The sequence below is a fragment of the Neodiprion virginianus genome, chromosome 5, assembly GCF_021901495.1.
Source record: "Neodiprion virginianus isolate iyNeoVirg1 chromosome 5, iyNeoVirg1.1, whole genome shotgun sequence".
NCBI lineage: Eukaryota > Metazoa > Arthropoda > Insecta > Hymenoptera > Diprionidae > Neodiprion > Neodiprion virginianus.
This window is the reverse complement of record NC_060881.1, coordinates 15,098,297-15,124,729: the sequence shown is the minus strand read 5'-3', so window position 1 is coordinate 15,124,729 and position 26,433 is coordinate 15,098,297. Positions and strand designations below refer to the sequence as shown.

General features: G+C 39.0%; 2 protein-coding genes across 6 annotated transcripts in view; one reads left to right on the top strand and one right to left on the bottom strand.

The window, feature by feature from the left end:
- The window catches only part of LOC124305740 (WD repeat-containing protein 48), a 108,937-nt gene that overhangs the window by 62,959 nt on the left and 19,545 nt on the right, over positions 1-26,433 (top strand). The window contains exons 8-12 of one of the 5 annotated variants that reach the window (XR_006908437.1): positions 1,610-1,775; positions 4,230-4,421; positions 4,518-4,764; positions 4,852-4,993; positions 7,638-8,508. Coding sequence is in view for 1 of the 5 variants with exons in the window: in XM_046765449.1 (XP_046621405.1) it covers positions 1,610-1,775; positions 4,230-4,421; positions 4,518-4,764; positions 4,852-4,914 (668 nt within the window). In the remaining 4 variants the exon portion in view is untranslated. Of the gene's footprint in view, positions 1-1,609; positions 1,776-4,229; positions 4,422-4,517; positions 4,765-4,851; positions 8,509-26,433 lie in introns of those variants that run through there. The other 4 variants (XR_006908436.1, XR_006908435.1, XR_006908438.1 and 1 more) reach the window with 4 other exon arrangements.
- On the bottom strand, positions 19,286-21,718 carry LOC124305743 (uncharacterized). The gene is made up of 5 exons (XM_046765453.1): positions 21,452-21,718; positions 21,119-21,289; positions 20,480-20,754; positions 19,784-19,943; positions 19,286-19,494 (listed from the first exon to the last, which is right to left on the bottom strand). The coding sequence occupies exons 2-4, from the start codon at positions 21,258-21,260 to the stop codon at positions 19,833-19,835; spliced, it is 528 nt and encodes a 175-aa protein (XP_046621409.1). The 5' UTR covers positions 21,261-21,289; positions 21,452-21,718; the 3' UTR covers positions 19,286-19,494; positions 19,784-19,832.

Sequence of the window (26,433 nt, the reverse complement as noted above, 5' to 3'; positions counted from 1 at the left end):
TTACCTCGACCTCTACCCCTATCAACTGCAAAATCTTTTTCAACCCTTCCTTTTCTCTTCCCTTCTCTAGTCTCGCTCCTCTCACTACTATATTTCCCCTTTTTTCTACCCTTTCTTTCCTCTCTATGGCCCACTCCATCTCTTTTAACCTATCTACTGTTACCTGCGCCACTTCCGCATTCCCCTGTACCTGCCTTTTCCCCCCCGCCTTCTGCACTCTTCTTTTCTAATTCTATCAGCCTCTCCTTTACCCTTTCTATCTCCCCCCTCTCCGCTCTTCTACCTCTTCTAGTCTTTTACCCAGATCCCTTATCATTTCCTTCATCTCCCCCCTCTCTACTTCCCACTGCTCTTCCCTTCTAGTCATTTCGCCTTTAATCTTTTCCATTTCTTCCCTGATCCCCCTTCCCCGCCCTTTGACCTCCTCTAGACCTATCTTTAGCTCTTCCCTAATCAACCTTAGCATATCCTGTATACCCCCTCCCTCTTCCTTCCCTTCCTCCCCTGTCTTACCCTCCGGCGACCGGTGCACTTTCCTGCTTTTCCCAAATACTCTTTCTCTTTCCTGCATCTCGTCTACATCCTCCTCCCCTTTTTTCCCGTCCTCCTTCTGCTTTCTCTTTCATAAATCTAGCACCGTCGTCGCCGATCCCAGACTATGACTCCTATCCCTCCCTAACGCTGCTACTGCACCCGGCCTACCTTTCTTTTTCTCCTCCTCTTCCCTGTTCGCCCCTTCTTTTTGGTCACCCGCGTTACTCATATTCTTTCTCTCCGTCACCGCTCCCTACCTTATCTATCTGCCGCCCACCTGTCTCTACTCTATCCCCCTTCCTATTCCCTAGATGTCACCGCCTATTCTTATCTCATCCGAATCGTTGCCCTCCGCCGGCTCTTTCTGCCTAACCTCAAAACTCTCCCCCTTCTTTCTTTTTTAACTGCCCTTCCCTTCTATTCCTGCCTCCCTGTTCCCTTTACCCGACCTCCCTTCTATGTCTTCCCCGCTCCTTCTCTACCCTATTTCCTTTTCTCCTCACCTTTGCTATCCTGCTCAATTCTCGCCTTTTCACTCACACTCTTTCGCACACCTGCCACTCACATTCAAAACGGAAACGGAAGTCTCATTCCCTATTGTATACCTAATGATAAATAAATACTCGGTCTAATTTTCAAGGGTATGACCTGATTTGAGAAGCGCGATGAAGTTTTTACTGCTTCTTGGATTTCGTTTGAGTTTCTCTCAAATTCAAAAAGAAGGGTAGATCTGTATATTTTCGCTGAATGTTTAAAACAAGTTTCAACAGAATGGAATTATAAACCACTTTCAACCACTTTTCCTCAAAGATTGGCGCACATTTCATAAATTTGATCGAGATCATGATACAAATTTTTTTTTCAACTTCAAAAGAGACTAAGAAATTGAAATGTAAGAAAAATATATAAAATGTATAAGAGAAACATGAAAATATACAGATACTTCATGACTGGTAGTATTCGATTGCGCTTATAGATTTTGAAAATATGTAGGTACAATACATTGAAGAGCAGACTTCCTGCTTGAAAATTTTATATTATCTAACCTAATTTTATTAATTTGTTTCTTTCAAAGTAAACTATGGAAATCTACTACTTCAAGCACTTCTGGAGCACTGGTGGAGGCCGTTACATGGTGATGATGAAAATGAAGGAAATGGTAATGACGGGAATGGTCCAACGCATACGAGAGGAGGGAATCCATATTTCTCAGTACCTGGACATACGCCTGTAATCTTCAGGTATGTCTTGGTTTACAACATTGACTATGCACGGTAATTTATGTGCAATATGAATACATTTCCGAGGGTAACTACCACTGAAGTGGCTCCAAGTGACTTGATATGCCTTATTTTGTCTTGTACACTTGGGTACCTCTATCAAGCTGGCACCACCACATAAGAAATATGAAGTTTACCATATAAAACAATTAAATGCTAATTAAATACCGTAACGCCAAATTTGTCGCTCCGCGTTTATTCAACAAAAACCTGTGGCAGTGCCAGCTCAGAGGCAAGCTAGCAGCGCCACATCGAAATATCTACTAAGGGTAAGTGATTTCGAAAAAGTAACTATACGTTAGTATTTTAATGCTAATTAGAAGCTCCAAGAATACCCAAAACCCGAATTTGATGCTCGCCGTTTGTTATTTTCTAAATATTTTCTTTCTATTATCTGTGTGAAGCTGGAATTTAGTAGACTTTCTAATCTTAGGTGATATTACGAGATGTCAAACCATCAGAGAAATCGAATTTTTGAGTATCGAGTCATTGGTTGATAATTGCAGGAATGGCCCATACGTACTTAGTCAATAATTCTGGATTACTATGATGTACTTCTTTCGATGTATTGCTGTGAAATTCGATTTAACGCCTTGTTTTGCGTGCGTAAAATGTGATTACACACACACCTGTGGGTAAAATATAAAAATTTAAAATATATTTTTCAACTTCATGAGGCAACTAATATAAAAAAAGTGAACATGTATTATTGTTTACATGAATTGTTGAAGTTAATAATATAAATCATAATTTATTTTCGAAATTCAAAAAGGAACCACTAGAAGCAGAACTGCTGATGTGAAAACGGTGAATATTGATTAATTATTATGTGATTGATTGAGGCTGCTAATACAAATTATATGCTATTTGGAATTAAAAGTGCAATCAAAATGTGAAAAAATGTGAATGTTGATTACTCATTCCGTGAATTTTTGCTGTTACTAATAACAAATAAATGAAAGGCAATTATTTCCTTTATATTCCCACAAATTTGTCTTATTTTTTTTTTGATTTTTGGAAGTATTTTTTTTAGATACGGGGGTTCATACTGGCTTCCCATATCAAACTTTTCCCGGCAGGAATTACAAGATATTATGTGTGCTATGTGCGGCGATCTCCAAAATCCGAAACCGCCAACATTTACCCGCACTCGTGTCCCGATTACACTGTTACCTTCGAATATCGCCGGCATTGTTTTCATAGTTGTATACTGCAAGTAAGAATCAGTACATGGTAAAGAGCGGGGTAACAAGTACGTGCAAATGGTACCTTTGTGAGTTCCGTTACGTTGTTCCTACATGTACGGAAATAAAACGTCGATATTTCAATGTACATATAATATTTATATATGTCGGCGCAAGTAGTCGGCAGCTTCAGCGCTTGACGCACGTACTATTTTTGTTTTGATTTTAGATCGTATGAGTATCGACTCCAAGTTTGGAGTTTTGTAACATAGCAGAGGACAGGTAAGGTACTTTGCTAATCCCAGAAGAACAACACAGAGTTTACCTTAGGGAAGTCGACACAAGGGAGCTCAGTTAGAGTCCGAGGCTCAAGAGTGAACGACCAAGAGGGTCTCGAAATCCCTACGCCTATCCGCTGCTATGATAGTCTAATTAGATATAAGAAGGAAGCATTCCAAATAAGATGAGCGACTCCCCAGACCCCGACTATCCACCTTCACTAACCCCAACATATACATAAAAGAATAATGAATCTTATCTAAGGTTCATATGCGTTTTGAATCTAAAATTCCCTGATTTTTCCAGGTATTCCAATCTGAAAATAGAATTTTTTCAGCAACCTTTCAAAAATATGCCGCTGGTGATGACAATTTCTGTAAACAATAATACTAATACCTACCTTTAATATTATCTAGTCACTATCAATTTACAAAAAACAGCTTGCGATTTTCCATAAAAAAAAAAAAACGAAACAAGGTTTAGTATTTAGTGACGTACACTTCGGGACAATGAATCTGAGACGGCTAATTTTATACACTAGACAGTTACGTTGGCAACACAGTAAAACCTACAGCGATATAGTCGGCTGAGCGCGAAGGAAACTCAAACTTGATAAACATAACATAACCCGTGACCGTCAAATCTAACCTTAGACTACTACGAGGATAATGGCTTGCTGACGTGTCAATCCACCAAGTAGATATTGCGATGTGGCTCCGTCACAGGTGTTTTTAAAAAAACGCGGAGCGACAAATTCGGCGTTACAGCATTTAATCAGTATCTAATTAGTATTTAATTATTTTATATGGTAAAATTCATGTTTCTTATGTGGCGGAGCCAGCTTCACAGAGGTCCCTTGGGACTAGGGGTGGTCATCCTCTCGTGAAGGTCTTGAAGCTGTTGAAACTATTCCCAGATGAAGAAATCACGTACCGAGCTTGTTTGCTTACAGTGAGGTCGGTGGCAGGACTCTGTACAGATTGCTCGTTCGCGATGCAGCTGGAGAAACGGAAGGCGTTCTTCTAAATGAGACTGTCCCTCCCTGGGTGGTGGACATCGTTGTGGATAAAAATCTACCGAAATTTATTAAAATTCCCTTCTACCTTTTGCCACACTCCACCTCTGGGGTGAAGAGTTTGAAAAAGTATGTTTTATTTCTTCTCTCTTTGATGTTGAGTAAGTTGAGTAAGCTGAATGAATTTCTAATCGAATGTAAATAATGGAATATCAATGTTTACAGGGATCGCCTGATTGCCAATGACTTTATACAGGTACGCAAAGTTGCCGAACACGTCTATGATAAGGTATTGGGGGCTGGAAGTGATTCAGGTTCAGTTACTGGTGCTGGAAATACGGTATCAGGTGGATCTCCAGCTGGAGATAGAACGAACGCTGACTCAAACACGGATAACACATCGTTGGCAGAAGAGAAAGTTGAGTTGCTCTGCAATGACCAGGTTTTGGATCCATCTATGGACTTGAGAACGGTAAAGAACTGTTAAAATATTCACACGGCGTCTTATTTGTCATTTTTCATTTCATGACAAAATACTCCATCTCGTTTATACTTCCAGGTGAGACATTTCATATGGAAGAATTCTGCCGATTTAACACTCCATTATCGACCAATCAAATAGTTAAAACCTGGACCAGAGCCCTCGAAGACTTATCGATATACATTGCGACACTATGGCATTACGGCCAATAAAACTCTGAGTGAGTACTTCATTTAATCCTCGAAAATTATTCGCAGAAGACTTGTAAAGTGTGTATGCGGATGATAATGCGGTGAGTCGAGGGCGATGATTTAAAGATTTTTCAACATGTAATTCGAAATTCGAAAAAAAGTAAAAACTATCCCAAAACTTTTCTGATGTTCACTTCTAGAATGTAGTTAATCCCCAGATATATTGGAAAAATTATAATCAGTAAACTATCTAAGTTTTCACATGTTGCCACTGAGATTCGAAAATCCGTGAATAAAGAGCATGTAATATATTAACATATTGAAAATAGACAGTGTCACTGGATGATGGCAGATTCACGTAAATTCAGACAGAGGAGCCCAACCTAACTAACATGATCTACTTTTAACACTTGATGGACAAGGCAACGTTTGATTTTTTACATTTAAAATATTTACAAAAACTGCCATTTTGCGATATTGAAGTTTTGTCTCACCCATTACCTTAGACGGTAGATAGGGAGTTCGGTATGTAGGAAAATTTTTGCCACTTCTGAAAAATTACATGGAAAATACGAAGAAAATATGAATTTCAATGACTGTTCGGTTTTTTCATTGCTACGGAAACCACTCAAAACTGGATGTATCAATATTTTTCTACTGTTCTTTATATTCACTTTTTATATTCGCATCAAACTTTTTTACCGTTTTTCAGTGCGTAGGTATGGCGATAGAATTTTAAGCTGTCTGTCGTCACTATTCAAGTTTTCACTACACACCTTGATGATATTACTAGATATTACCATTACTAGATATTGGGACAACGAAACAATTCTCGTCAATGGAAGTACGCTACATATTAAAACTCTGACATCTGCAGAAGCACACAGAAATTGGGAAATTTACTAAGTTCAGTTTAATTAATTCATTGAGATACGTAATGGATGTTTAAAACTTGAGATCAACTTCAAACTTCGAGTGGGCAGTGACTGTTTGGAAATGAAATTAGATAAGGCCAAGGTTGGGATGTTCGATGACCACTTGAGTAGATAATTTCATAGTCGACTATTCCATTGTATTCGTTAAGTATGAATGGGCTTCACCATCTGAATCACAAGTTGGTAAAAAGAAGAAACGTTAAAAAAAAATTCAGCTATATTATATGCGCCAATGAAGACGAATGAAACAACGTCTCTATGATGCAATGAAAATGAATCTAAACAAATTCGAATAACATAAGCTATCAACAAAGTGAGAAAATTTTTTGTAATTAAAACGTTCAGAATGATTGAACTGGTGTTTTTTTTTTTATCGTATTCTAATGTTTTTGAGATTATTTTATTTATCGGATCGCCTGAAAAACATTTCACAAATAATTATGTCTGGAGTTGATGAAAACAGATTTGTGTAAGTATTGCATTACAGATGTTCATGAACAGTTACGTTTGTCCATCATACCTACACTATAACGTAAGATTTCCGGAATGGTTTTGCAATAATCCGTGAGGATTCGAGAATGAGGAGGTCAGCGAGCAACACGAACCTGAAGACACTAGAATCGGATAAAAAATACCGGAGTTTAATCATATTCAACGTTTCAATTATAAAACCATTTTTCAAATGGTTTATATTCTAGCTTGTATTATTTGCATTTGCTCAAATTTATTTCTTTCAGATCTTAGGATTATATTTTTATTCGTGGTTACTATCAATGGTGCTAATAACATTGATGGAGATTCGTTGTACCGTCTTTTTTTTATTTTTAACTTTTGACTTGGACCTTATTCATCTGCAGAAATTACGGGTAGCTGAAAAGTACATCGGATGAATGTAGTGCTAGATTTTGTTAATTTCATAATTCTAACTAGAATGAATCTGTATAGAGTGTTAATAAAATATTTTCGAATGCATCAGTTTCACTTGCGATGAATGTATTGACAAGATTCTTAAAAATTCATACATTCAAACTAGTTTAATGACGATGATACCGATAATGTAATATTTTATTATGTTCACGTAAGTCGTACCATTCACGAAAAATTCACATGTCATTTGTAAATAGTCTTTCCTGTCTATGTACATGTGAGTATATAATTGTAACAATGAAAATTTTCGAAAGAAACATTTTGTAAGCTAGCGGGCATGAAACATTTTCATTAGTTTAAAAATATTGTCTATAACTTGAAGATTTGCTTTGCAATCAGTTTCAGGTAACTCATCATCGCCGTGCGCCACCTTTGTCATCTCATTTAGCCAAAAAGTTTTTGCCTTTTTAGTGATCTTTGCCAAATGTAACATATAGGATATGTAAAATTGAATAATCCTTAAAACGAGTAATTGTGGTGCTTTTCTCATGTAAGCCAAAATCTCTCTTGTCTATTAGGCGGTTTCACTAACAACTGCAGTCTAAACAGACAAAATAAAACCTTATGAAGCCGAGAAATAAATACATGTCAATTTATAATCAATCAAACTGTATCTAAGCAGCCAAAGTAATGTTAAACATTCGCCAAATAGTTTTACGAAATGATGGGTCACACACACTAATTAGTCTATGGTTATGTTTGTCTATACTGTGTTTCAATTTTTTAAAGAAGTACTGTTATTGCATTTACTGTTGAAGAAAAATTTACAATCAAGGAGATGCTACATTTGAGTAAATAACCATGATTGCAGGTTTTCGGATGTCGATTGGACGGAGTATCAAATTAAATTTCCCTCGACCACTCGATATTTTAGATGTTGTATAATGGCGCTGGTGTTGAAAGGACGTCTGTTTTCAACTACCTTACCCATAGAGCAACCAAGTTTCTCCAACGTTGATGGATTTCTGTAGCAAGTCCCATTTCATGAACTGTAGATTGTTGAATGCCTGAAAGACATAGTAGATTATGCACCAAGAGAATAATCAGCTTTATTCCCGTGTTGAAAATAGGATTTTATTTCCAACTTAACTGTGACCAAATTATAGTAGATCAATAGTGTTTACTCCATTAGTGTTGGTAGATTTTATTGACTCCGTTCAAGCGTAATCAGGAAATGTACGAGTAAGGCATTTTCTCGATGAGAAGAAAAAAATTCAACTACGTTGTATTTCTCATTGGGAAAGTCATTCTACACTCATAGTGACATTATTAATTATTTAGCATCCTTTGACAAACATAGCACTCAAACTTTGTTCAAATCTTAATTCAAAGACTATTTTGCTCTGCTACTTGTTTGAATGGGATGATTTTTTTATGGAGATTAAAGGAAACCTCCGTTGAAACTAATAGAAGTCATCATTACCGCACGTTAATTGTAAGGAAGTTATGCCGATGAGAAAAATAACAGAAAGTGCAGCTTTTCCTTGAACATTTATTATCTTACGTATTAAAAAAAAAAACTCTTAGAAATCGAAAATATTACATATTTCGCGACGTTAAAGTTATTGCACCTTGTTATTAATTATATGATTTTTCAGATCCATTTAGAACATAAGAAATTCATATTTGTAAATATTGTAGGCTGTAGATTGATATTGTCCAATAAATAAGAATCTACAGATTACGAGTTTATTCTGAAGATCATCGAAGTCATCCTCGAGGTTATCGTAGTCAATTGTACTTGTGAGATCTGATTCAACGTGTTGTCGAAATTGCTTGAGAAATAGCATGCTTTCCGTCTTCACCGTGAAACTGTGGCGGCGCTAGTCTGAAATCAAGAGGAACGCAGAAAGACACGAAAAAAACGTGATACTAACAGCAGAGAAATTACGATTTGTACGACCCTTTCCATTATAACGCGACCCTCAGGAACGCAGAAAGTTGTGAAAAAGACCCATAGAATCAACAGCAGAGAAATTACGAAGAAATCTCTCGCTCTCCGATTTTTCTTTAACTCTTCATCCATTGCTCGCAACGTATTCGGACTGCGCGCAATCGATTCTTCTAGCAAAATTACGTCGATATAGTGCAGCAAAAATTGATTTCGCTATTATTCAAACTCAGTCTACGCAAAAAGGATCAGGAACGCTGCCACACGGCAGCAGTATTTTTGTGTACATGGCGTTCAGCGCCTCTGTCAAGTGGTAGCGTAAATAACAGCCCTCTTAACTCCACTTCGCTCTTTTTAGCGGCCAATCTTTAGCGTCAACTTCAAACTCGCAATAAAACACGCCGAATTGACAGGAGTGTGGGATGAAGAACGAAGTCATAATATTAGGTTATTGTAAAATTAATTTTTATTTCGAACAGTTCGAAAAATATTTTCATGGCATTCGATACACTGTTACGTTCTGAGAAGAACGTTGCGAGAAATCTATTCTTCACTGCGTGATTTTCGACTTCAGTTTTATTTACAAACCTTGTGGTGTTTAGGTCTCGGTATGATTTCTCGCGCAGCCTGTCTTGATCTAGAATTATGTTTTGGGTCGTGCCAGCTCACTATGCGTGATTGAAATAATTTGTTTTATTTGGTTAATATTCTCTTTTGATGTCTGCAAGACGATTGTTCTTGAAGAGGCCAATCGGTGCAATGCTGACCACATCGTTGCAAGAATGCAGATTTGAATTCTAAATGATACTTTGTGAATTACTCATCTTCTCTTTTCTCACGTTCCTTACGTGTGGTCAGTAAAGTTTCACGAGCCTGAGTTCCGTGAATTTGGATTGTAGACCCACATGGTCTATGTGTGAGTTGAAATTAAAGAAATAAAGTGAATAAATGATAATGATATATACTGGGTGACCACGATGACGTGGCCACTCCCCTCCAAAATCTAGCCCTGTGATATTTTGAGAATCTTGTTGCACGATTCTTAAAGGAAATGAGACAATATCTCCGATGGCGAGGTTGTGACACTTTATTCTACTAATGAACAATTCGTTAAAATAAATAAATAAATTAGAGGTAAATAACAGAGACAGTGTTGTAAAAATAAGATTGTAAAGATAAAATGGTAGAAATAAAAGTGTAAACCTAAATAATCAAAAGTAATTCATTCGTCCAACCGTTTACACAATTTAAAAATACGCCTTCGATACACAATACGTTAAAAAATAAACTGCTTTCCTGGGCTTAGTCTTTGAATGCTGTTGTCAGCTTCTGCCACATTCGAGTCACTTGCCTTTCCTGTTCTTGTTCGTTCCTTCGCTCTCGTTAGCTAGATAGTTGGAATTCTTATGTGCAGCTTCTGGTTTCACAACATCGTTACCACTGATGTATCAGTTGTATCCGGAGCTTACACACATTATAGTGGCGATAATAGCAGCAAGGACCGGAAACTCAGCAAATAGGCGGTGAACTTCGTATTGTGAATACTGAACTCTGAAACTTTGAAAAACACTAGACTTTCAACTACTGCAGAGGATTATCGTTGGCGGGCTGTCCAGTTTGGCGTCTTCTCGCAGAGTCCCTTGCTTCAGCTTCTACGCTCCGGATTCACCGCGCGTTCCACCACACTGATCAAATATCAATTCTCTCTCGTCGAGTCAAATCCGAAACATTTTCTCTTATATTTGAATACTTGTAATGTCACAAGGTCGACATTTTTTTGAGATTAACCGTTTTTGCGTGTGAAAAAATATTTTCGATTTTGGGACTAAAAGTATGGTTGAATTTTTTTTCGGAAAATACGCAAAATCCTAAGTGCGCATATCAAAAATTTTTCAGGATCGGTAAAACCCATCACTTAGAAATAAATCTAAAATTCGCAATTTTTGTCGAAAATTCAGTACTTACTGGCGGAACAGGACCAGCGCCAACTTCACCAGAGTCCAGGTAGCGGTACACGATATGTCATTGACGATTCTGCGCAATGGGTTTCGTCGGACTGACTTTCTCTGTTTGCAGCTAGGCGAGCAGCAAGATTAGTAGTTTGAAAATATCTGCATTGAGACAAGCGTGACAAAAACGTCCGCATTTAAAAATATAAATGATAATCAACACGAAAACAGCATAACATGAGGTTCAGCTCGGAGGTTAGCGGACGTTCGCGCGTGGCCGATCCGGCTGATCAAGATTCCGTTATTACCGTTTGCCGACGACGGGATGATGTAGCTCAAAAATTGCAATTCTTTAGTATTTTTTAGCTTCGGAAGGCTTGAGGTCCTTATGTTCGCACAGTTTGAACGAGTCTATCGAAGATTCTAAAATTTTCGAAATGTCAAACGTGTTACACGCCTCACATTGGGATTCTTTATTCCCATCTAATATCTTATGTAAAAATATACGGGATAAGTTTTCTTGGCTATGGAGGTAGCTTAAGTTCGAAACGTAGAAGATTTTGCAGAATGCAATGGGCTCGTTTGGATTTATTACCGGGTAACCTAGCTGTGATGCCGTACAAAGATGCGATTCTGTTCAAAGTGAAGCCTTATTGTCGAAGGCATTTCACTCTTATTTTACACCACAATCAATTTATTCATGTTCTGGAGAACGAAGCGAGAAAATTGATTAACTTTGACACCATGTATTTACTTTCGTACGTCGAATATTTCCGCGGCAACAAGACACACGGGTGACCAACTTTTCTGTGATTCTAGCAGTAACAACGAGCGCAAGATTGCCACGACCCAGGGTTATTTTCGCGCAATGATCAAACCGGGGACAGTAAACTAAGAATCGAAATCATTTTCGGCGAAAATATGCGGTTGCATTTCGGGATTCGTTAGTTGTCGAACAAATTGATACGTGACGCATAAGAGCGAAATGACTCGCATTTGGTCAGAATGAAACGCGGGCATTGCTCTCTACTTCGGTACAAAAATCATATTATTCCTATCCACATGACAGAAGTATGTGCGAGGCACGACAGGCTGAGGTATAGTTAAAGTATGGCGGAAGTATGGCTGAGGTATGACAGAAGTAGAAGCACGAAGAAATAATGGTAAGGTATAATTGATCTACCTTTTACCTGTTATTATATTACGAGTCTCGTTCTTCGAGATTACAATGTAGTACCGCTACTTCCCGCCAGGGTGAGCCACATTCCAGAGAGTATAATAAAAATCACGCCGCCCGGCCTGTCCCCGCTGACTCATCTTCATAACGTTCTTTGTGCCAGCGAGAGTCACAGTTGAAGAGAGTTTTGTGTGGTAAATTCGTGATTCACGGGTGTTTTTGTACTTTTAACCAGAAAATACGTTAATTAAGTGTGACTTCCGTTTCCGTTTTGGATGTGAGTGGCAGGTGTGAGAAAGAGTGTTAGTGGAGAGGCGAGAATTTAGCAGGATAGCAAAGGTGAGGAGGAAAGGAAATAGGGCAGAGAAGGAGCGGGGAAGACATAGACGGGCGGACGGGTGAAGGGAATAGGGAGGCAGGAATAGAAGGGAAGGACAGTTGAAAAAGAAAAAAGGGGGAGAGTTTTGAGGTTAGGCAGAAAGAGCCGGCGGACGGCAACGGGAAGGATAAGACAAAAATAGGCGGTGACATCTAGGGAGTAAGAAGGGGGATAGAGCAGAGACAGGTAGGCGGCAGGTAGATAACGTAGGGAGCGGTGGCGGAGAGAAAGAGTATGAGCAACGCGGGTGGCCAAAAAGAAGGGGCGAAAAGAGAAGAAGAGGAGAAAAAGAAAGGTAGACCGGGTGCAGTAGCAGCGTTAGGGAGGGATCGGAGGCATAGCCTGGGATCGGCGACGACGGTGCTAGATTTATGGAAGAGAAAGCGGGAGGAGGAAGGGGAAAAAGGGGAGGAGGATGCAGATGAGATACAGGAAAGAGAAAGAGTATTTGGAAAAAGCAGGAAAGTGCACCGGTCGCCGGAGGGCAAGACAGGTGAGGAAGGGAAGGCAGAGGGAGGGAGTATACAGGATATGCTCAGGCTGATTAGGGAAGAGTTGAAGATAGGTCTAGAGGAGGTCAAAGGGCAGGGAAGGGGGATCAGGGAAGAAATGGAAAAGATTGAAGGGAAAATGACTAGAAGGAAAGAGCAGTGGGAAGTAGAGAGGGGGGAGATGAAGGAAATGATGAGGGACCTAGGTAAGAGACTAGAAGAGGTGGACGAGCGGAGAGGGGGGGAGATGGAAAGGGTAAAGGAGAGGCTGGTAGAATTAGAAAAGAAGAGTGCAGAGGGCGGTGGGGAGAGGCAGGGACAGGGGAATGCGGAAGTGGCGCAGGTAACAGTAGATGGGTTAAAAGAGATGGAGTGGGCCATAGAGAGGAAAGAAAGGGAAGAAAGAAGGGGAAATATAGTATTGAGAGGAGCGAAAATAGAGAAGGGAATAGAAAAGGAAGGGTTGAAAAAGATTATGCAGGTGATAGGGGTAGAGGTCGAGGTAAAGGATATGTGGGAGGTAAGCGCGAAAAAGGGGGCAGAAAAGGGGATATGGATAGCAAGGCTAGGAAATAGGGAGCAAAAGAGTCAGGTAATGGGAAGAAAAAGCCTCCTCAAAGGGAGGGAGGAGAGAATAGAGGAGGATCTCACCTGGGCAGAGAGGAGAATGAAATGGAAGTTGGGGGAGATAGCAGCTATCGAGGAGAGAAGGGGAAACAGAGTAAGTATAGGGTATGCAAAGATCTGGATGGAAGGGAAAATGTGGAAGTGGGATGAGATAGGAGAGGTGCTTAGGGACGGTGCAGGGAGAGAGAGGGAAGAGCGGCAAAGGGAGGGGAGGGGAAAAGTAGGGGAAAGCGATAGGGAAAGGACAGCAAGCGAGGAAAGACAAGAGGGAAGTATAGAAGCACAGGAAGGGGTACGTAGGGAAAGGCAGTCGGTGGAATGGGTAGTGGGAGGGGGGGGGGGGGGCAGAGGTAGGGGGGAGGGAGAGAAAGAGGAGAGAGAGAGGGAAGTAGGCGAGACCGAAAGGGAGGGGTGGAAAGTAGTTTTCTGGAATGTGGCGAGGCTCGCGAGAAAGGATGAAGATTTCTGGAGGGGGCTAGGGGAGTGGAATGTAATATTTCTGATGGAGACATGAATAGAAAAAAAAGGGTGGCAAAGGATTAGGAATAAGTTGCCAGCAGGGTATAAATGGGAAGTGCAGTATACGGTGAGAAAAAATAGGAAGGGGAGAGCAATAGGCGGAATGCTATCAGGGGTAAGAAGGGAGATAGTGAGTGGGGAGGGAGGGAGGGAAGAGGTGAAAGAGGGCATGATAATAAGGAAAATAAGTGTAGGGGGGGAAAATGGGTAGTAATAGGAATATACGTAAATGGGGATCTAGAAGAGAAGATAGGGGAATTGAAGGAGCGGGCAGAAGAGGTAGACGGAGGAGCAAAAGTGCTAGTGGGGGGTGATTTTAATGCCAGGACAGGGCAGGAGGGGGGAGGATGTTGGGGGGAAGGAGAGGAGGAGAGTAGGAGTAGGAAATCAAAGGACAGGAAAATAAACTCGGAAGGTAAGCAGCTGGTGCAATTTTCGGAAGAGACAGGATGGGCAATAATGAACGGGAACATAGAGGGTGATAAGGAGGGAGAATTTACGTATGTAGGTGGGGCGGAGGTGACGGTGATAGACTACGCTATAGGAGAAAGCGGGGTAAGGGATAGGGTCAAAAGGATAAAGATTGGGGATAGGGTTGACTCGGATCATCACCCGGTAATAGTGTCGATGAGGGGGGCAGTGACTAGGACAAGGAAGGAAAAAATAGTAGGGGGAACTAGTAGAGGAGACTGGACAGAGGAGGGTAGGATGAGGTTTAGAACAGAAGTCAAATGGGAGGGGATAGGAGAAGCGGATGTAGGCAAAGAGATAGAGAAAAGAATAAGGGGGTTTAGACGAGCCTTAGATGTAGGAGGGAGGGGGAGGAAAGCGAAAAAGGGATAGTGGGATGAGGAATGTAGGCGCAAAAAAAGCGGAAGTTAGGCAGAGTCTAGGGAAATGGAGAAAGGGGGAGGGGGAAGGGGACGCGTGTAGAAAGGAAAGAAGGGAATATAATAGGCTATGCGAGGAGAGGAAAAAGAAAGAAAATGAGGGTTTCATAGAAGAAGCAGCGGAAGCAAGGACAGAAAGCAAGGTATGGGAGATAGTTAACAGGGAAAAAAAGAAGTGGAAGAGGGTGAATGAGGACATAGGCGATCAGGAGAGGGGGGAGTATTTCATAGGATTATTAGGCGGAGTGGAAAGCAAGGTAACAGAAGGCGGGGGGATGGCAAATAGGAAGGGCGACGGGGAAGGGGAGCTGCAGAGGGAAGAGATTAAAAAGGTGATCGGAAAGCTGAGGGAAGGAAAGGCACCAGGGGGGGATGGAATAGTTAGCGAGGTATGGAGGTATGGGGGGGAAGAAATGGAGCAGTGGATATGGAAAACATGTAACAGAGTTTGGGTGGGGGAGGGCTGGCCAGAGGATTGAAGAGAGGGATTGATAGCGCGCATAGTAAAGCAGGGGGAGGGGAAAGGGGTAGAAGAGTATAGGGGGGTGACGGTAATGCCAACTTTATATAAGGTGTATGCGATGGCATTAGCGGATAGGTTAGAAAGAGAGGTAGAGGAGAAGGGCTTGATACCGCAAAATCAAACGGGATTCAGAAAAGGCATCGGTACAATTGACAATGTATATGTACTTAATTATTTAATCAATAGACAGGTGGGAAAGGACAAGGGAAAGATGGTGGCATTCTTTGTGGACTTGAAAGCGGCGTTCGATTCAGTGAACAGGAAGGTGCTGTGGGAGACTATGGAAAGGAGAGGGGTGAGGGAAGGGCTAAGGGTAAGGATAGAGGAAATTTACAAGGAAACAAAGAGTCGGGTGAGGAGCGGGGGAAAGGTAGGAGAGGCGTTCTGGACGGCGAGGGGGGTAAGGCAGGGATGCCCGCTCAGTCCGCATGTGTTCAACCTGCTGCTGGCGGATTTAGAAGAGGAAATGGGGAGAGGGAGAAGGGTTGGGGGGTGGAGTTGGCCGGCGGCAGGGTATGTACGTTAGCTTATGCGGATGATATAGTGCTACTAGCGGAAAGTGAAGAGGAAATGGAGGTAATGATTAGGAAGTTAGAAAGGTATATGGATAGGAAGAAGCTAACGGTAAATGTAGGGAAATCAAGGATTATGAGATTTAGGAAAGGAGGCGGCAGAAGGAAAAATATAGATTGGAGATGGAAAGGGAAAAAGATAGAGGAGGTGAAAGAGTTCAGCTATCTAGGGTATAGAGTAAAGTGCAATGGGGTACAGGAAGCACAGGTGAAAGAGAGAGTACGTAAGGCAGGGGTAGTAATGAGGCAGGTATGGGGAATAGGAAAAAGAAGGTTTGGGAGGGATTGGGAAAAAAGGATTTGGTTATTTGACAGGCTAGTATGGACGGTAATAGAGTATGCATCGGAGATATGGGGGTGGAGAGAATGGAGGGCGGTCGAGGCGGTACAGGATAGATTTTTGAGATGGACATTAGGAGTGGATGGGCGAACACCGGGATATTTAGTAAGAGAGGAATTACAGAGGGAGAAGCTAAAGATTAGGGCAGGGAGAAGGGCATGGAATTTTGAAAGGAAGCTGGAGAGAGGGGAAGGTAGCGAGTTAGCTAGGAGATGCTGGGAAGAGATAAGGAAAAAGGCGGAAGCTGGGAGGCAGGGATCGAGATGGGAAAGAGAAAGGGAAAGTTTCTTTGCGGAAAGGGGAGCAGAGAGTAGAGAGGTAGTCGCGAGAAGGGAGAGGGGCGAGATGGAGTTTAGGGAAATAGAGGAGAGAGAGAGGGAAGAACAGAGAAAAGAGAGGTGGGAGAAAATAAGGGAATCGAGGTACAACAGATGGTACAGGCTAGTGAAAGGAGAAGGGATATCAGGGTATCTGGGAAAGGGATGGGGGGAAAGCAGGTGGACAAGGGTGGCAAGATTTAGATTAGGAAGCGAGATGAAGGAGGCAAGGTACTGGGAAGAAGAGGAAAAGAGAAGGTGTAGAATGTGCGGGGGGGAGGAGGAAACATGGGAGCACGTATGGGAAAGGTGCGTGGGCTGGGGTAGAAGGGGGGAAAGCTGGCAGGAGGTGGTGAGGGAGATGTTAGGTGAGGAGGGGGTGGGAGAAGTCTGGATGAGAGAACTGGAAAGGATCAGGGATGTACAAGAGAATGAAAGAGTGAGAGATGAATGGGAAATGGAAGTCGATTAGGATAAGGACGAATAGGGAATAGAATAGGGTAAAATAGGATAAGGTTAAGTAAAGATAAGGATGAAGAATAAGAAAAGGATAAGAGGGAAAGTAAGGGAATGGCAAGGCAACGGCACAGGGCACAGGCAATTAGAAATTAAGTAAGGATAAGGTAGGAAGTAAGAATAGGGTAAGAATAGGTTAAGAAAACATGTAAAAATATTGTAAAGGAAGAGGAAAAGGGAAGTCCTTGTAACCCCAAGGGGAGCAATAAATATTACATCAATACATACGTTAATTAAGTGTAATTGTTATTTGATTTTTCGGAAATGGGGAAAGACAAAAAGCGAAGCGGGGAAAGAGATTCTGGTGGAGAAGAAATAACGAAGAGACTGCGGAGGTTAGAGAAAGAAATCGAACGCAAAAAACAACACAACCGAATAAAAGGTAGGTAAAAAATGAACTGTTATGTTTCGGTGGGTTCTCAAAAATTTTCCGGCGACATGTACTCGTTTGTGGGAGACATGCTCGTGCGTTCGGGCTCGTAAATTTCGCATGTAGGAAGCGATAACCACGAGTGCCATTAACGGCCATCTTGTTGATTCAGTCAGACGATCTGACGAAAACAAAGTGAACACTGAAACTAACGAGCTAAGACAGTCGCGTGCAACGTCTCAGAAAGACGTGGTGAATTCTCCTGAGGGCCAGCCTCTTTGGGGGCGTCCATTAATTACGTGAGGTGTTTAGGGGGGGGAGGGGATCGAACCGAATCTTACTACATCTCACTTGGGGGAGAGGGGGGGTCTTGGCAAATATCACGAAATTTTTTCCAACAGAAAACGGTGTGAAACTGCGTTATAATTAAGTTAAACCAAAGCTAGATGAAAGTAAACAACGTGTCTTGAATAAAATATGGCAAAATCTGACACAATTCAGCCGACGTTTTTATTAATTTAAAATGAGTTTTTAAGATTATTATAATGCTCACGTCAAAAGACACGTCTTAAAGACAAAAAAGCGCTGTCAGGAACAGGTGGTAAAGTTATGGAACACAGCAAAACATAATTTTCCGAAGAAAGAAGATTTGGTTCAGCACGTTCAACATGAGATCAACGAGCTTCTGAGAGAAGCGGCGGAGAGAAAGGCTCGAAATACTTTAGCGTTCTTTAAATAATACTTTAGAAATAAGGTAGGTTGAATCCTTTTTTTCTTTCTTTCATTTCTGTTTCGCAATAGTTCAGTATTTTAAAATTTTCTGTTATTTTAAAAATCGTACACTAACTTAATGTGAATTATAAATACATTTAAATGAGCTTCTGTGTGCAAGCGACAACGGCTTAGAGTGGCTAAATCAGAGCGAAGTTGGAGGAGCAGATGATTTCATTGAAAATCACTTGGATATGTTGGTTCCAATAGTCACTGTTGAGACCGTGCACGAGTCTCCATGGACTGAATTAGAATGAATATTTTATTAATTTTCGTTTAATTATTTATTATCTAATTTTATCACTGTGATTTAAGATTACAGCAATATTCTCATGCAATACTAGTCTTAAATAAAAATAATTAAGCAAATTGTGTTTTTTTTTTTTTTTTTAATAAATTCAACGCTTTTATACCCAAAATAGATATCTTGGAAAATCTCACGTGAGATTGGTGCAGGGGGGAGGGGGTCGAGAAAAATCTTACAATATCTCACCAAGGGGGGAAGGGGGGTCAAAAAATTCTCAAAACTACCTCACGTAATTAATGGACGCCCCCTTTCAGACAGATCTCTGTCTATCGAATCAAGGCCACAGACAGCCCAGATTACAATATGACTTCTGGAAGAATGTAGGAACAGTTCTTTTTTATGGCTTGGACGTCAGAATAATCATCAGAATGAACTGTTTTAGAAGTTCCTAAGACGTCGTATGCGCCGCTTTATGAATAAATTAAGACTTCTTAAAAAAGAGCTGTCAAAGAATTCTTCTTACTGACTTCATAAATAAGAATTCTTTATGAACTTATGTTTATGATTCATAAAAATGGCTCCCCTGAGAATTCATTTTTCTGCGTTCTCAATAATGAACTCTTGAACAATTCATTTTTTTGATGTCTGATATATGATTACATTAAGACTTCTTATTTCAGAACTGGAATATTTTATTGTAGGTATAAAAAAAATTTTTTTCATTATTAAATACAAGAATATTTATTGAAATTGAGTATAAGTACAAAATGATATGAATAAAATGGTAAATATTATATATAAACCATACATAGTTATTGTATTATATAGAAGTAATATCATTTTATTAAAATAAAACAAGTTTTTATATATTTATGGACAGTACATAAAGCAAAAGAAATTAATTATTTGTTTAATTGAGAGAAAAGAAAGAAGAAAATAGTTAAATAGTTTCATTATGTTACTCTTTGTTCAGTGCTTGGTGTTTCTCATTCGTATACTTAACCCGATCACTGGCATGTTGAAGCCAATTTTTTATTGCGTCATTAAGTTCTGCTAATGTGCACCGTGGATTACACTTAATGATAGTGCCTAAAAGTATAAAAAATTATTATTTTAATATACGATTTTTTTCAAAAAAGAAAAATACTAAGAAAGAAATTTTTTGACGCTAAGTAGTCCTAAACATTATTTACTACAAGTTTAGTGCAAACTAATGGTATAAAATTTTCTGAATACATATCATTTACATTAAATTATCGACAACTTCTACACCCATAATTGTGATGAATTTGAGATTAGAAATCATGATTTCATAAAAAGTTTAAAACAATATTTTAAATAATTTAGAATCAGGCATAAATGAAGATAATAATCTTACTTGTCAGAATGTTCACGAAATTCATCTCCTTCAGGGATATAGTTTTTTTTTAACCGCTCCAGGACAGTTTACAACTGAAGTTATTATCTAAAATAAATGCTAATACGTCCCGGACGTGTTTTTTTCCATCAGCTACTTTTCTAAGTTCAATAAGTTTTGTCTGAAAAAATAATTTGACACAATGTTGCATTAATTGGAGGAGATTAATGAAGAATTACAAATGTGGTTGAACTATTTATCAGGATTAAAATAAAATTAAAAAAACGTTTCTGTAAAACAAAAGAAAACCCAGAAATAAATCAACCAAAAAAATTGAGCTTAAATGTTCTTACGTATTGTGCATGTGCTTCTTTATTATTCAGTAAGGTTTGATTGAATTGCGTCAATGATTCAGTATTCTTCAGAGTATATTCAGGCAAAACATTGAGAACAGAGGTTGAAGACGTCTGTATACAGTTTGAAGTTACATTAGAATTTAGGACCATAAATAAGTATGGTGTCTAATTTTCGAAACATTTGATCCAGCTTCGATCGACATGCAGCTGTTAACAGAAAAGATACATCACTATTTTTAAAACCAAACAAAAGAAATTGCATAAAATTTTAATTGATAGCAAAAGACTATTAGAATTCTAAACATTAAAAAGTTAATGCTATATTGTTATCAGAAAAATATCAGAATTGAATCGCACTTACGACAGCAGGGACAAACTGGCGCATCAAATTGGTTGGCAGCAGTTTGTTTTTGTCCCTCAGAACCAGGCTGAGTTGCATTATTGTTAGTAACCACTGTTTTTTTTCACTGTTTTTCTGATGTATGATCTCATTAGGCATCTTGTCTTTGGAAGCATTGTCTAGTTGAGTTGAATTATTGTTCTTGGCATCGTCATTACTTCCATTATTTTTCTTAATAAAAATATGTTGTGGAGCTTGAGAACTTTTATCAGCTTCAGCAAGAACAAAGGGTAATTCTATATAAAAGAGAAAAATAATTATTAAATTTAGCATGATGAACTTTAAACAGCTATATCAATGAGATTTGTGAAATACCTAATAACGGTTTCAATACTAGTCACCAATATCTTTTTATTGCTCGTTTCGTGTTCTCTTAAATGATTGTATTCTTCACCGTCGAAGAAATCACTATAATCTAAGGGCTGAGTTTCTAACAAATCATCAGAATCGGCAACGATTTTATTGGACTTATAGTCAAAATTCTTTTCAGGAAGGCTCTTATTTTTTTGGTTATTATCTTTCTCTAAAAATTTTAAACAATCAAGATTTAATTGATTTATAATTATTATTATAAATATATATACTAAATAAATACTACACCTTCTTCATTATCGTCGCTCGACTCCTCGGATTTTTGATAACGTAACAGTAGTTGCCTCGTACGCTTTGATGGATTATTTTCCTTGTCATCAATATTCAGAACGGTAGTTTCGTCACTTGTTGCCAAATGAACAGCAGCCATTTCTACTTGTCTTGCCGTATCAAAGGTTTCTAAAAGAACCAAATTTCAAGTTAAGATGAAAAATATGGGAATTAATAAATTTTGCTTTCAAAATCGAGCTTAAAATATTACACAATTTTTTCTGTCATCGATTGTAGCTTAGTTAATTTTTCATAATAAACATTAATTTGCTACAATAATAGTTCGTGTACTGTATGGTCCAAGCAGCCTTGTATATTTTATCTGCAGCCAGTTACTCTTGGGGTCTATTCTTCTTTTACAAGCAGTTGTCGCATTTTCGTTTTGAGGAGGCCGTTTAATTAGTTTTGTATCTTCATCTACCCAACTTTTCGCTACCGTCTAACACCAATCCTCACAAAAAGCAACGAAATACATCCTAAAAAAAAATTAAGTTATTAATAAAACTAAATGTGAGGTTAGTTTTTCTTTTTCTTTTAAACTATGTGTTAAAACATAAAATATCGATGAGTATAAAATTGTAATATCAATTATTATTATGTGTTATCAAAATAAAATGTTAATAATCATGAAGAAAACGTTAAATTTACCTTAATAATTGTTCGTTAAAAAATTGTAGTTGAAGATTCTTGGCTTCTGGAAATTACACATGGACCGATATTTACTGTTTAGATGTATACTGGTACTTACAAATAAACTTAGATGGCATGTCTGTAGCACAGCGCGAAAATTGAAGTTGCAATTGTTATAATCGATATAAAATGTGTAGAATAAATAGATGCGTTTCAAAAAATTTGTTGTTTATTAATATTTTTGAACAAAACATATAATAACAAAAATTAAATTTACTAATAAACTACAATAAATGAATAATATATCTTCGAAATGTTTTAAATTTTTAAATAAAATGAATCAAAATTAATATTTTTATCATAGAATAACATTCAGTTCGAAGAATGAATCAAAGGGAAAAAATAAAATGAATCATCACATGGTATGAATAAGAATTCTGATGAATAAGAATTCTATAATACATCACATGGTATACAAACGGCTTTTTTAAAAATATCACTTGCTCTAAAATTCTCAGTATCAGCTGATCACTTATTCCCACTAACTATATGAATTAACTTCGAGTCAATAGGGTAATTTTTTAAGCTCTCAGAGTTAGTCAACGTTTGTCCTTGCAATATGATTTCATTACTTTTCATATTAATATTGTTTATTCGAACAATGTCATGATTAATAGTGTAACAGAATTCATCACAAGTTTGGGAAGCACTGAATGTAAAATTTCCATAGTCAATTTTATCATGTGAAGGAACTCCAATTCTCTAAGACTTTTTGAAATTAAAATTACTTACTTCAGGCTTAGTCAAACGTTGTTTTATAGTTTGTTTGAAACCACAATTGACTCGTTCTTGAATTCGCTTGTTTAATTGTTGCAATGGTTTGTCACCTTTCTTCAAAACTTATTAAAGAAAATATAAGTAACTTTCGAATGAAAATGCACTAAATGAGTCTAAATTACCAAATTTTAGAACATCGTCAGGTAAATGCACCAAGTTATGCACATTGGAAGTCACGAAATTTTTGCCATACAACTCCGCGCTTTCATCAACAAAATATTTTAATAATCTCCCTGCGCACGCGTTGTTGTTAATACAATCAGTTTCATCGCATAAAATCCTTATCGCACATTGTAAACAATTAAAATGATACATGTATTCTTCCGGTAAATAATTTTTTAGACCAATAGAACCCACATATAGTAAAAATAATCTCAGCTCTGTTGCCTTCCATCGATCAATTTCATCTAATTCTCGAGTTTTTCGAACAAATTCTGACGGTATCCAACTCTTTATTAAAGTTAATACATCTGAAATTTGTTGTTTTTTTTTATGGTTAAATTTCATTAATGTTTTTTCATTTACACGAAATCCAGTGATCCGTGATTTTAGAATTTTTTTTGCAACTCCGAAACAAACTAGGTGCTTATATTCCACAGGGAATTGGGAAACCATACCAATTTCAGTCTCTTCAAATTTTGATTTTCCAAGATGATGGTCTTCATTAACACGTTTAATAAAATTATCATCTGTACGTGTCGGTGCATCGGTCGATAAAAATCTCATTTGATAATTTTGATAATCACCCTCCTGCATACATTTGATGCAGCCATAATAACCTGAATGTCCCTTCGTACATGTCACATAAGAACGAGCTGGAGAATCGCAGATGACAGCTCTAATTTCCACAAAAAATTGACAATAATTATACTTGAAACCCGTCAAATGCAGAATTTTGTATTCGTTTATAAACTCTTCGAGAAATTCATTGCAGTTTTCAGGATTATTAAATCCATGATATATTCCAATCACAAAAAGTGTAGCAATTATTAGAAATACTTCAGCTAAAATAGGATATAACTGTCTTTTTTGAGCTTTTTGAAATTGGCAATCCATCGATGTGAACATTTATAAGAATATTTTTCGCAAATTTATCTATTCCAATAGATTTTGACTGGTCAATTAGTTTTCGCTCTAAGCCATAGTGAAAGTATTCCCCAGGTTTAACGGAGCGAATGACAGTAGTATGAGGTGTATTGAATAGGGTACGTGGATCTGTAGGTAATTTTTTTTATTCATCAACTGAGTTTACATTGATGAGCATTTTTAAAAGAGATCCGGTGGCCGCTTGACTTATATCATATTGGCATTGCCATTGTCCTATTTGAGTCCTTAAATCAATTGTTGTATCAGGATCAATGATTTTAGTTTGCACAGGACCAACATCGACATCTTTCACATTATCATCAGAAATTATATCATCTTGACGTTCAATGGAACTTTCTGGCAATATCAAATTATTAAAACTTGTACAACCAGCAGTATCTTGTTTATCATCAGAAAAACTATCCACATCGGGCCTCGTTAGCAGTGGAGAAGGAATTTGTTGCAATAGTGATCCGTTATTGACTCTTTTTAATCGCCGATTTCTTTGGCTTTTCGACAATTCACCGAAAGGCTTTCGGGTGGTCATTATCACCTATTAAATTTGAAATGAAATTTTTCAGTATTGAGTCACAAATAATTGTATCCTTTAGCTTTGTAAAATTCTGCTCACAAAACAAAGACAAAATGTTATAAAATATGAAAAAAAAATTAGATATTAATAAATGAACAATATTACCTTAATTCGTCTTATAATTGATAGAATCCACACTTAATAATTTTTCAAATAATTTTAATGTTTATAAATGACTGATAAATAAATTATTGATGTCCATAATTTCTATTCATTTTTGGTTGTAATGCACATGTCACGAGCGCCGCATATTTATTCGGACTATATCACCGATTATGTCAATTATTATTATCTCTAGAAACAAGGAAGCATAGCATAAACATATTAGTTAGTCTATATAAAATATTTTATTATAACCAGTTCGTGGAGTAACCGAGCGGAACGGCGTAGTTGGACGGCCAGCAACGTCAGCGTCTTCGCGCCCGCCGGATCCCGGGTGTAATCAACACCGGGATGAGGCGAACGCGAAATCACGCGCTTCGAGGATGACTGTCGCGAGGCGAGCCTTTGTTCCGGAATTATGTAGTTAGCGAAAACCCCGAATTGTAAATTCAGCGAAAACTCGCTCGCCGCCCGACGTTCCAAGGGGTGTCGGACGAGCGAGCGAAGGCAGTCCCGTCTTGAGACCGTCTGAATAACGACATCAGCGGAACCCGGCTCCTTCGAAGCGACCACGTATAGAGCTATAAATCCTTTTTCCGAAACCGACGATTAGAGCGTAATTCTCTAATCTACCCACGGCCGTAAAAGGTTACTCGCGTCGCGGTGTAAGTCTTACGAAGATAAAATAAGTGCAAGCGTTAAGCCACGAACTCTATTGAGCTGTGTAGCCTGTGAGTAAGTGTGTGTGAAGGCGTGTATACTTCGGCGAGTTCGAAGCCGAAGCTGCGAAGCGAGAGAGGGAGAGAACGTGAGTAGTATAAGACCAAAATAATTGTAAGCTTCCTTGTTTCGAACCTTCTCTGCTTTTTAGTTTTTGACCTATTAAACATTTTAACTTGGCTTTCCATCAAAACATTGGTACGATAAATTGAAATCTTCCAAACCTATTCCCAGGGAACGCCCTGTAGAGGACGTTCACCTCCCAACCCACCTAGGAAATAAATATAAACCTCCGTGAGAACTTAGAGGGTTGAAGCCGTCGCGTGCGAGACCGCTCCGCACGTGACAGGTTAAACTGGTGTCAGAAGTGGGACAAGAGGTGATTTTCCTTGGGAATTGGAATCGAGGATTCAATTTTTTTTTAGTTGCAATTCAAAACCACAAAAAATTTTCGAATTTTTCTTATTTTCAACAAACGAGCGAGTCGAACTATACGTAATAGAATCGCTTATCCTTTCGATATCCTTCCCTACCCCCGGACTTACCAACATGCCAAATCACGCTCAGGCCAGAGACGCCACCGATATGACGGCCGACCTGGTCGCCAGTGTCTCCACTATGGTGGAAAATTTGACTATTCAAAATAATTTCGCGAACATTCCCAAATTTGACGGGAAGAACATGCCGTTACGGGATTTTTTGCAAGACATCCAGAACGCGTCCATGTTCGTGCCAGCCGCGGCAGAATCGCAGTACCTCGGCGCAGTAATATCGCGATTACGCGGGGACGCGCGAAACTGCATCTACGGCGAGAAGGTCGAGACCATGGCCGGGTTGGTGAAACTGTTGAAAAATCGACTCGCCCGCGGACATACTTACGATTACTATACAGAGGCGCTGTCGACGGTCCGGATGAAACGCGATCAAACCGTCGGGCAATTTTACGATAAAGTCCGAATTTTGCTAAGCGGGGGAAGAAGCGCGTTCAGGTCATATTTTGGCATCGATCCGCCAGAATTGAACCGGGACCCGCTACATCGAATCGCGCTAGGTTCGTTCATAAAAGGGTTGCCTACCCATATCGGAGCCGCGGTAGATTTGCGAGAGCCGGAAACTCTCGAAGCATCCTTCCAAATCGCCGAAAAGCTAGCGCTTCGAAGTAGCCGATGGAAAGGAATTGATTCGAGCCAGGACGAATCGGCGCGTGTTCTTTACGCTCGCTATAACTCCCGAACTCCGTCGCCGACGGCTTGGGAAGGTAAACCGACGTCTGCTTATCGAAGCCAGTCACCACAACCGGCTACCG